Here is a 12,581-nt window from a genome sequence, read left to right as displayed (position 1 = left end):
AAATGAGTATTTCCTATGGAGCAATGTATCAGAAATCTATCAGAAATCTGAATGAAACTGAAACGCGCTGCTCACCCCTTCTAGGTCTCCATCTGATCAGTTAAACAGAAAATGATCTCCATAAACCTGGCAGCAGAATTAAAGGCAGTCGTATGAACAATGCAGAACAAAATGTCATCAGTTTCTTTACACCTGCATGTTCTTATCATACTTTCCTGTCCAGTGGCCTTTAATGAAGAATGTTCTCCTAATGGTTCCCCTACGTTTGCAAGAATGAAGATTGCTAACTTCAAGAGTGACATGGCCGGGGGAAGGAGGGACCTTCGTGCAGTGCCACCTGCATTTCCTGAGCTCTGGGCTTCTGGGACAGCACAGCAGCACACTGCGTCTGTGTGGGCTGCAAGCTGGGCGGGGTGAAATCTGCATCCGTGGGAAAAAAGAAATGAGAATGAATGAGTCAGCACATTTTCTCCAGGTCTGCTTTCTCATGAGATATGGGTTGGAGGAGGGGTCAAAATTAGTAATAAAGCAGGGGGAAAAAAAATACCAACCCAACCAACCAACTCTAACTACATGAGCTTAGCAGACTCAACCAAAACCAACGGAGCACAGGAAAGAATAACTGTAATTAGGGAGTGGAGTCATATGAGTTTAATTCCCAGAAGAGCTAACAATTTAATTTACAAAGCTATCAGGTTAGCTACAGTGATGAATTTGTATATATCATTTATACAGGTTTTTTTAAACAATTTTTTCCCAGCAGCGCACTAAAATAGGAGAGAACTTACAATTTACCTTTCCCATCTTTAGTGTTTAAGGATGGGGTAGGGAATTTAAGTGACTAGGGTGATCCAGAATTCCCCATCACATTGGAATTCTTTATTCTATATATGCTTGAAATAAATTTCAAAAGCTGGCTCAAATCTTTGCTCTTCTCTTTGATAAAGCTTCAGAATGAGAAAGGGCAGAAATGAAAATGAGGAATTGGACAATTTGCATCCTGTTTAAACAACTGTTCCTTGGTGGGCTGGAAGGCATGAGATTTTCTCCTTGATATAACCTGGTGTCAATTCCTGAACAAGAGAGCCGTTCTTGCCATCACTTGTTAAATAAGCGAATAACAGCTCCATAGTACCTTTTAAAAGTCTAATTTTAATCTAATTTTTTAATCTTACCGTTTTCTTGTAATCAGAACGTCAATTGAACAGAAATCTTGTCTTTCTCTTCCATACGGTGTCACATGGATTTAGTAACTGATTGACTTCTACCCTAAAAATGTTAAATCTGTAAAGGAAAAGAGTCTCTACTAAAAAGCACACATTTATTTTTTTCTATGCTATTAGTTTATACATCAAACAAGGGAAAGTTTAGAGTTAAACTAAATCTGGGCAATATAGGACCTGGTGACATGAGCCAAGTTGTGTGTGTGTGTGTGTGTGTGTGTGTGCGTGTGCGTGTGTGTGAGAGAGAGAGAGAGAGAGATTATTTAGAGAATATAAGTTGTAACAGAGGTCAAAATATGCTGCCACTAGGTTTGAAAAATGGTGCCAAATAAGAGGCAGATGATTTAGAATCGAGGACTGAAGAGAACGGAGAATAATGGCTCCAGCCTGCATAAGAAAGATAATCTGGCGAGACAAGCAAGTCTATTTCTAAATCACAATTCTGACAACTCCACCAAATTGCCTGCTTCTAGGCTCCACTGCCCACAGAGGAGAAATCTCAGTAAAGCACTTCAGCAGTGCACAGATGGGTAAGCATGGGTGGTAACGGGCATCTGCTGCAAACGGACAACACACAGCCCTTCTCCCAGACGAGGCTAAGCGGGCACCCTAAGAAGGAAACAGCACTTATGGCCCAGGAGTGGTGGCTGGGGCTGAACGCCAGTCTGACACTTCCATGGGAGCCTAGAGTTTATGCACATCCTGATAGATCTTCCCCTTCTTTTATTGTAATGTGCCCCAGGGCAGCCAGCCAGATCCTGCGTCCAGTCCCCTGCAGTGGCACCTACTACAGTACCTGAACACAGTAGGTGTTTAGAGTTGTTTGCTGAGTCAATCACATATGACAAGCCCTCTTTGACCTGTCCCCAGCTTACCTGTCCACAATTTCTCTTCATGTTTGCTCCATCCAATGTTTTACGATCCTTCCACATTCTATAGAGTCTGTTCTTTTGCTGCTAGCATCTACCCATAAGAATTGTCGGATATTCCCAAAACGTTTTTTGGGGGAGGGAAAGCCTAGGAGCTGATCATTTTCTTTTGAGGCATTCCTGGAGGAGCTGAAGAAAAATTTGCCCTTTTTTTCCATTTCAGCTCCATATCCTTGCCATTGGGTATTCTTCTGGGAAAAGGAGAATCAAGCAACCTACAAGTGGAGTGTCAACAATCCAGTTTGATCGTCGCCATTACCATTTCACCTTTAAAAGTGTTTATGCACCCATGGCGTGCCTGCGGAGCCGTACACTTAGTGAGTTAAACAGATAACGTGCTTTGCTCTAGAAGCTTGTAATGCAAGACAAAAAGCTCTGACATTAAGCGGTGACACACTAATAAATGAACCTTAAACACGGATGTTAATTAATTGCGCAAACAAATTTCATGGAGAGCATTTACTGACTTAGGAGAAGGTGCCATTTCCAAACAGATTAGAAGTATATAAGCCAAATCCATGAAATATAAACAGGGACTGAGCCGCTTTGATCCACTAATCATCTTTATCTATTCATTAAGAATATCTCTACAAGACCACTTAGCAGAATAGTTTCTTTATGCAACTTGAAAATTAGAATCATTTCAGTTCTGTAATTCTGATTTTTTCTTAAATCAGACTATACCTCCTATTGATCCAAATTGGTGAGATTTCTAAGTTTGAATGGAACAAAGCCCTAGATTATATGTGCTATAAGGACAGCCAGTCTGCCTTGTCTATCATTGCAAACCTAGTGGCCAGCACAGTGCCTGACACATAGTAGTTCCTGTGTGCCAGGAACTGCTATAGGCACTCAGGATCTTGAGATGTTTCTTGCCTATGTGTGCTATGCTTTAGCTCCCAGTATATTGAAATCACCTTGAATTCTTCCATCACCATGGCCTCCAGAAAAGCTTTAGCCTCAAGAAATGCTCAGTGGTCAGCAATGACACTCTAGGGAGCAGGTGGTGGGGGTGGGGGTCAGGTTGTTGCTGGGAACAGCAGGCAGAGGTGGAAAAGAGAGCCTCCAGTCTCCAACCTTGCTGGGTGTCTATCCTTGGCTCCTGTTAGCCTTTCTCTCCCAACCCTGACCCTGAAAGGGAAGTGTGTCCTTCTCCTCTGGATGAAGGCAAGTGGTTCCCTTTTATTCTGCTGCTGTCACTGTGGTCCCAGGATGCTCTTGTCTCCAGCCAAACTTTCAAAGGGTCATGTGTATCTAGTGACAGCCCAGTGATGCAACAAAAAAGAAAATGGCTTAAAAGTCTTGACTTCTGGCCCTGATTCTGGAGCCACTGGAAAATCTCTTACCTTCACTGGGCTTCAGTTTTCTTGTTTACTAAATAAGACAGTTGCTCCAAATCAACCCCTAAACTCCTTCCACACCTGCAAAAACCTCTCAGGTTTCCAGAGGGAGATCTTGGTGGCTGAGGCATGAGAGGTGGTGGTTGGGCTGGTAACAGCGTCCACCCCTTCAGGGCCACCTCAAGTGTTGAAGCCTCCTTGCCCCCCACCCCACCCCTAGGAAGCCCCAGTTCAGGTTTAAATGATCCAGTTGCTTTTGGCAGTTCAATCAAGCTTGTCTACTGCAAACGTGCTGATTTATATATACCAGCAATTATTTATGTTCTATGCCGTTCTTTGAGATATTAAAATGTAAATTATGCAGTGATAAATTGATGGGGATTTTTCCATATGGGTAAAAAGAACAGCAGTTCCTAATTATGTAGTGAGAGATCAGCGGGGGAGGGCGAAACGAGTCCAGGGAGGCGGGCCTGAGCTGAGGTCAGGACGCTTGGTGCTTTGTGGTGTGGCAGAGCTAAAGCCTGCTGGCACTGTGTGAGCCGACAGTGTGCAGACAGAGGCAGGACTGGACTGGACGTGTGCTTGATAACCACGTGTGACCATCACGGCACACGTTTGAACATCACAAGAATATGATTACTACTCCCTTCCAGAGAGTGCATCTCCTTGACCCCACTTCTGCCCCCGGAGGCTCAGCAGGATAGGAGGGTGGACTTAGCTGCCATGCAGCCACCGGTCATACAGAAGCCACACCTTCTGTCACCTTCTGATGCCCCCTTCCCTGACACACTTCCATGGACAAAGGTTTTGACTGCATTTTGGATTGTAAATGATTAAGAGGGATAGCATCTTTAATGAAAAAAAAAAGTAAATGTATGATTTGCAAACTGGAGTTTACTAGTGAATAGAATTATTCATTGTAAGGCCCCTTATACCTGGTCACTCCATACGGTACGCAGTGAAATCGAGACTGGCCCAGTGCCTTTTGCTCTAAAAACCGTCTTTGTGCAAGTGCTGGGTCATCCTGCTGCTGGGGAACACTCTGCTATTTTGTTCCCTGGCCTTGGTGCCCTGATATCCTTGTCTCAGAACTCCAGGGAGGGGGTGGGGGTGCAGAAGGAGAGGACAGAAGGCCTAGAGCTCGGGGCCCAGGCCCACCTGATGAAGGTGCATCCACATGGACCCTTTTAGGGACCCCAGACAGAGCAGTGCTATAGGTGCAGGGGACAGTTTCTAATGTGGTTCCTTCAGAGGTGTCCTGGGCGGGGCCCCACTGGGATATATGAGTGCCCCAGGTTGGCTAATAATCTGGTACCTCTTCAAAGGACTATCATTTCAATATTTGTTCACACTTGTTTAGAAGAGAAGTGGGACATTACTTAGAGCATGAGAGCAGAGGAGACTGAATGGCAGCTCGAGGTTCACTTTGTTCAGAGCAGTTCAGCTCTGGCACTAAAGTGCCAAACTCCTCTTAGCAAAACAAAAGCCTGTGCACACTTTTAAAAAGCCCTGCAGTTACTTACAGTCACTGTCCTTGGAAGGCTGTGTATCAACCACTCCCGATTCCTTCCATGTGTTCCTGTGGGGGTCCCCACCCCTCCTCAGCGGCTTCCGCCACTTGAGTCCCCTCCTGGAGAGGAGTCCTGCTCCACAGTTTCCTCCCTCTACAGTCCTCGTCACTGGGCCCAGGCCACCGCCCTGCTGTCTTAGGTCATACTTAGCCTCTGGGCCTGGGAAAGCCTTCAGCTGAAAACTATCTGCCCCGCCCAACACCATGGAAAATTCCAGGACTGGATGCTTTCCATTAGAGTAACCATTGCTCTATTCAACATAATTGGTACATGGAAACATTTGGGGGAAGAGTTTCATGAAGTTAATACCTTCCCAATTGGGTGGTGAGATTGGAGGTGGGGTCCATTGTGTTCCTACACCTCTTTCTAAGTATTTAGAATAATTCAAAATTGCATTTCTTGGCTAGAAAGGCACAACTGAAAAGGCTCCCCAGAAATCCCATCAGTAGTCTGCTTCCAAAGCAGAAGACGTGATTTCTCAGGAGAGAAAACAAAATGTCCCCTTCAAATGATGAAGTATCTCCCTGTCTCACTCCTGTACTGTGTCTTCAGTCAGTTTCCTGCCTTTGCCTCTGTCTCTTGTGGTCTTTGTGTCTTTTCTTTCAATGGCTACAGTTCTGTCAAACAGTGCAAAGCTGGGGCTGTTTTCTCCCCTAAATCAAATCAGATCTCTCACAATGTGAATGTCTCAATTTACTACAGAGTAGATGTAACCAAAGGAAATTTTGCAGAACTTCCAAATAAATTTCATTTTATCTCCTTTTCTCCCTGGCACCTTCCTGTTTTCACAAATTGGAGCCCTCAGTTGCTTCTTTCCCAAACTTGATCCAAAAGCCCACACACTGAGCAAATGGGAGAGACAGTGGCAGACACAGCCTACCTTTCCCAGGCCTGGGGTGTCCTTCACCTTGTTGACAGCCCTCAGCAGACAGGGTGGGGCCGGGGGTGGGGAGGTCTGCAGAATCCCGCTGAAGCTGGTGGCAAACAGAGGTGGCTCCACGGAGGAGGTAGAAGGTCGATGTTTCTTCTTTTTAGAAGAAAGATTCAACTTCTGGGCAGCTCTGGAGGAAAAAATGGAGAAAAAGGAAAAAATGATTGTACGATCAGATATGCTAGCGTTCTTGACTTTTTCTCTTAAAGAACTCCCTAGTTCTTATGGAAGCTAAATTGTTCCTTCTATCTGCATTCTTGGTGTCCTGTGTGGTAGCCCCTTACTATGACAGAGTGATCTTAATGAGCTACCCAATCACTTATACAGCAGGAAAAAACCCATCAAATTGCATGGTTCTGCAATCACCGATTTACAAGGAATCATTTGTTATCCACCAACACTCAGCTTAAGCATGAATAAAGCTTGTCATCTTTGGAGATAAACAGTACCTATTAAGTTAATCATTCCATAACTTCTCTGGTCTAAACTCCAGTGTGAGAGACCTTAGGAGCTAATTTAAAAACCTTACAAAATCCAAACCAGTCTGATGAAGAACCACGTGGTGACCCATCCAGGTGTGCTACATACGTGGCTGTGGAAGAAAAACACAAGCCCCCATGCAATTTGGAAAAATATCAATCCAATTGGTTTTAGAAACACAGCACTGCATCAGAATGTAAACTCCAGCCAGGGAGCAGGGTGCGGACTATGAGCTGCTCGTGTGGATAACGGGCTTTTGTGCAGGGTGGTCTTTAAATACAAAATGCAATTCCAGGGCAAGTGCAAGTGCACGGAGAGAGGGGGTCAATGCCACGAAGTGGGCTCAGAGGGTAGACACGGGGAAAGGCGGGAGGGGAGGTTGACGCATCATTAATAACACTGCTGCTCACATCCCATCTTCTGTCATTCAAGTGCCTGTCACACTGAAAACAAGATCATCTCATCACACACAAGGCCAGGGACAATGAGAGGGAAAGGCATTTCACAGTATGTAATATACTCACTTCTGGACTAATTCTTGGTGTTTTCCTGCCATACTCTTGTTCTAAGAATTCCAATTTTCTTATCAAATGTTATAAACATTTGAGCTGCAACTAAAAAGACTGCCATAGCTTTATGCTACAGATCAAAACCATATAATCCATTCAACGTTCTTACCAATTACATTACAGGTCACGAGAGAGGCAGGTTGGAATGGCAAAGCCAGTCCTATTTCACCACCCCCGTCTCTTCCCAACTCCATCTCTCTCAATGATCTGGAATAGCTGGTTTTAATTTTGTATCCGTATCATGCTTTTGATACATCCCTTGAGCTGCAAAATTGCCAGTGCACAAGTACTGCAAAGGGCATTATCGTTTCAAAGCTTAATTTTGCTTAGCTGTAAAACTGAAAATCTATTTATGAGTGAAATACAGACAATACAATACATGAGGAATAACAGATCTTGATGTAAAGATACCCCCCAATCCCAATGCCATGTGCCAGACTTAGGAAACTCATAGTCACGCTATCATAGGATAAGGAGAAATGAGGGGTGCTGCAGGACTTCCACGATGCTTTCTTTTTCCAATCAGTGAAAAGGAGAAACTAGGAACAATTTTTTCATCGTGTCATTGCCAGTCTTCCTGATGCTTTCTTTCCAGTATGAAGGGTGACACGGGATTGTTCAGTGACTCGTCTGGGGCCTCTCTTGGCAGCTTGCATTCCTCTTTGAGATTCTGTCCCTAAATGAACAGCGGCTCATCCCAGGGGGTGTGTCAGTCAGTGACACCAGGCATGACATCGCTGCCTTCTGACGCTGGCACCTCTGCTCAGCCATCCCTGGGGGAGAGGAGGATGATCTGCTAGTAACTGAAAGGCCGTGTTTAGTCATTTCCATTTAGGATTGTTTTGTGCAGTGGGAAAAGGACCAAGTAGCAGCTGTCGTCCCCACGGCCCCAGCAGCTGGGGTTCCCAGGTCAAATGACAAGACACAGAGTAGAAGCGAACGATGCTGAAAGGCTGCTTAGAAGAGGCCGTGGCCTGCTGGCTTTTTCCTTTTTCTTGTCTCTGCCACCCATGCCCATGGACTCACCCCACACGCCCTGCAGAGCAGGAAAGCAAGTGTCCCTGACATCAGAGCACTCCCAAGACACCACGCCAAGGTCTCCCTCCACTCTCTCTCCTACAATATCACACTTTCACTACCAGATCATTCCCATCAGGATACAAACATGTTGCTATTTCTCCCATGTTAAAAAAATAAAACACAGATCCTTCGCCTGATTCTTCTGCCCCAGCCAGCTGTCTATTTCTATTTGGAAAGTGTCACTGGTGCTTCCTTTCTCCCATTCCTCTCCTGTCTTTCTCTATAATCCCTTCCCGATCAGGCATCTGTCCTGCCCTTTTGAAGCTACTCTTGTCTAGGTTCCCAACAACCACCACAATTGCTAAATGCAACGGTCCTCAGTGCCCATCTTGATCTATGAGAGCACCGAGTCTATCCTTCCCTCTTGAGAGACTTCTCCAGGCTTCCAGGACACTGCAGTCATTCCTTTCCAGTGTCCTTTGTTGGTTCTTTCTCTTCTGCCCAACCTCTTTATTGTTGGGGATCTCAGGGCTCAGTCCTTAGTCCCCATCCCTTTTACACTCAATCTTTTGGTGTTTTCTTCCAGGATCATGATTTAAATAACCTTATGTTTATGACTCCTCGATTTTTATTTCCAGCTTGGACCTCTCTCTCTCTCTCTCTCTGGAAGTCCTTATTTATTTCTCCAACTAGCCCTTCAACAATTCCACGTGGGTATCTCATACATATCTGAAACTTGCCATCTCTAACACTGAAGTCCTGATCTTTGCTGCAAAGCTGTTGTGCACTCAGCCTGCCCTGTTCCAGAAAATGGAAATTGCTTCCTTCCAATGACCCACACATCTTTGGCCCCTCTTCTCATCCGACATATCTAAACCATCAGCAAGTTTTGTTGGTTCTAACTGCAAAGTAAATCTACAATCTAACCACCTCTCACTACCTTTACTTCTACCATCTTGGTCTGAGCCACTCATCTCCCGTGCAGGGTTTCTGCAAGAGTCTCCTAACTTGTCTCCTTTCCTCTGTATCCATCCCCCTGCAAGCAGCCCATTCTCCACAAAGTAGCCAGAGTAATTCTTTTAAAACTTAAGTCTGCTCAAGGCTCCCCATCTTACTCAGAGTAAAAGCCAAACTTACAATGGCCTGCAAGGCCTTATGTGACCTGTCCTCCTCCCCGCATCTCTCTCAGACCACCTTCCCTGCTACTCTCTTCTTTGACTATTCTGCTCCAGCCATCCAGCTTCCAAATACTCTTGGAACACCTCTGCCTCAGGGCCTTTGCACAGGCTCTTGCCTCAACCTGGAAGGCTCTGCACCAGATAGAGATGGTGTACTCCCTCACTTGCTTTAACTCTTTGCTCAAATGTGACTTTATCAATGAACCTACCCTGCCCATAATGGCAGATGGCTTTTTTCAAAGACGGCTGCACCCCAGTAGCTCCCCCATGTTCTTCTTACGACATGACGTTGACACTCCTCCTTTGAGAGGTGGGGTCCGTGTTCCTTCTCGTTGAACCCAAATAGAATTTTAAAATTTCCCTGACCAGCAGAACGTGCTGGGAGTGATGCTGTATGACTTCCAAGCTTAAGTTACAAAGGCCATGTGGCTTCTACCTGGCTCCATTTCTCAGCAAACTCACCCTGGGAAGTCAGCCTCCATGTTGTGAGGAAGCCCAGCTCACGTGGAGAGTGTCATGCAGAAAAAACAAAACAAAACAAAACAAAAAACCTAGGACCCCATACGACAGCAAGGTGAATGATCCTTTAGATGGTTCCAAATATCATCCTTCAAGTCTTCTGCCTGAGGTCCCAGACACCATGGAGCAGAGTCAAACCACATTCACTACGTCTTGTCCAAATTTCTTACCCCCAGAAACCACGAGAGATAGTAAATGACCATTGCTGCTTTTAGCCACTAAGTTTAGGGGTAATTTGTTGGAGCCATAGTAAACAAAACACCACCCAATCCCAGACTCCTAATTTCCCCCTATCCTGGTTGAGCCCAATCTTGATACTTCCTTTCTTCTAACATAGCATATGGTTAACTTAGTTACCATGTTTAATGTTTATTATCTGTTTCCCCTCTAGAATATAAATTCCAACAGGGAAGGGAACTCAAAAATATTTGTTAAATGAATGAATGAAACTGGGGATATTTAGCCTGGAGAATAAAAACCTGGTGAAAGAGGAAGGCAAAGAGCCTTTTAAAAAATTATCTTTAAAGACATGAATAGATGACATGTCTTTAAAGGAAGGAGGTATTTTTCAAGCAAGGATGCCAAATACTTTCATAGGCCATTTTTTGAATCTCAGAAAACCTTGTGAGGATAATAATATTAGCCCATTTAACAGAGAAAGAAATGAGGCTTAAGGAGGTTAAATCCAGAGACCCTTCAGTATCTGACCTGGGTTTGAACATCCAGCTTCCTGTGATACAAGGTAGATAATCTTAAGCAAGTTACTTAAATTCTAATAATGTCTGTATTAGCACAGTGCCTGCCACACAATAATGCTGTCATCCTCATCGTTATTATTATAAATATTATTATCAAGCCTCAGTTTCTGCATAGTAAGAGAAAACAAAAATAGCACTTACTTTTATAGACTTTTTAATGAAAACTCAATGACAGTGCATGTAAAGAGTTTAATACACTAATAAATGGCACTTCGAAGAAATTTAATGAATAATAAATAATGGAGCTGAGACTGAATTGAAGTCTGTGTGCCCCATATTGCACCATATCATATCTGAATAGGGTAAGATTTATAGAACACAGGTAGCAAAACAGTCAGTGAAATGTGAAGGCAGGCTGGCCTTTATAAGTATAAGGCACATTTTTCTAAAAATTGGAGTAACCCATTGGAGATGGGGTGGCTTCATGAGATAGTGAGCTTTGTTTCACCGAATTGTCCAAGCAGTGCGTAGAAAACCACTTACAGGGAATATCAGAGAGAGAAATACATGCAACAGGAAAACCAGATGATTTCCAAAATGTCTTACAAGGCAGGGATGATTCTACAATGATTCCCAGAATCTCTATTCCATTTAGGGAAGCTTCTGTTGGCTTCAAGGCAGGAAAAATAGTAATAGAGGGAATTATTTTGAGAATACATTTAAAAATTATTTTCTTCTTAAAATATGCACGGAAAATAAATATATTAGGAGAATTTCGGAACTCTTTCATAGCCATAGGTTCGATAATCACATTTTACTTTAATTTTGACATCATTATAACCAGCTGTTTCATCTCTATTTTATATATTCCAATTTCTCAGAGGTCAGCAGCTTCAGGTCTTTTTATATGGCTCTTCAATGACATGCAGATAGGAGAAGGTTAAGGTTTAGAAATCATTCGTGTACAATTGTATTATTCAGGGGCATAAAGGAGAGGCCGTCATGAAGGAATTGAAAAAGTCAAGACATTTTGGCTAGAAGGGTATTTTTGTGTAATTAATGCCTTACACATTCTTTTTTTCGAAGGAAGAAAAACAGATGAGTAGGTGGTATTATAAGATTTCAAATAGCAAAAAAAAAATTAACCTAAAAAGCTATTATAAGCCTTATTTACTTGTCTAGTTCTTACCAAAGACAGCATCTTATAATTCTTACAGCTATTCATCTCAGCATACATCTTTAAATACCCATTAGCTTCACTGAATTCTCTGTGCCTTATTCCAAGGAAAAGGACAGTCTCTCTAGCAAGATGAAATTAACATTTACTAATTACTAATTTGAGGAGACATGCAGGGGTCGGCACTTGGCAAGAATTTGAGCCTAGTGAGTTCAATTATTCCCTCTGGGTTCTGGCCCTTTCTCTCCATATCCTGTCTGTCTGTCTGTCTCACACAGAAGACAGCTCTCCTAACACATCAATATGATGGTAACAGAATTCAGGAATCAGTTGAGAACGCACAGGACCTTCACATGGGCGGTTACTTGTTCTCAATGGCCAGATTTACCCTGATCTAAAAAAAAAAAAAAAGATAAAAAATAAATGGGGGATACCTATCTGGTGAATTTAAATGGTTTAAGTTGAGGGAAAGTCTTAGGTCTCAGTTATACGAGGGTACCTTAGAAAGTTCATGAAAAACAGCATTAAAAGATAACGTGAATCCTTCCATGAACTTTTTGAAGACCCTTCATCATACAGATTAGAAGGGGAACTTATGGGGATTTTCTGATTTTCTTTTTTATCTTTTGCATGTATGTGCTAGACTGTATGCCAAGCCACCACCCTGAATTTTCAGAATTGCAGGGTATTTAAATGGGAGACCCCTCCTTCTAAGTGCATCTCCTGAGCATTAAATTGGGGTCTCCCATCCTAAGTATTGAGGGATTCTAAAATATGGACCTAACAATCTTTTAAGAATTACTGGCTTTACGAAGAATAGAACTTTCCTCAGGGAACAGGCAGAAAAATCAGGCAATACAGTCTTTTTTAAGGACCTCTAACCTTTTTTAAATTCTACACGCCGTGCATGTGTTGCTAACCATATCCGAGGACTACTTCATCCTGT

The 12,581-nt window shown here is 43.3% G+C and overlaps 1 protein-coding gene across 1 annotated transcript in view; it reads right to left on the bottom strand.

Annotated features, from left to right (window-relative positions):
• The window catches only part of KIF26B (kinesin family member 26B), a 460,855-nt gene that overhangs the window by 114,080 nt on the left and 334,194 nt on the right, over window positions 1–12,581 (bottom strand). The window contains exon 5 of the mRNA XM_063082813.1: window positions 5,944–6,124. Coding sequence (XP_062938883.1) covers window positions 5,944–6,124 — 181 coding nt within the window. The remainder of the gene's footprint in view (window positions 1–5,943; window positions 6,125–12,581) is intronic.

Source organism: Cynocephalus volans, chromosome 18 (genome assembly GCF_027409185.1).
Source record: "Cynocephalus volans isolate mCynVol1 chromosome 18, mCynVol1.pri, whole genome shotgun sequence".
NCBI lineage: Eukaryota > Metazoa > Chordata > Mammalia > Dermoptera > Cynocephalidae > Cynocephalus > Cynocephalus volans.
Note: the sequence above shows the minus strand (reverse complement) of the source record. Positions and strands in the feature narration are given on the sequence as shown.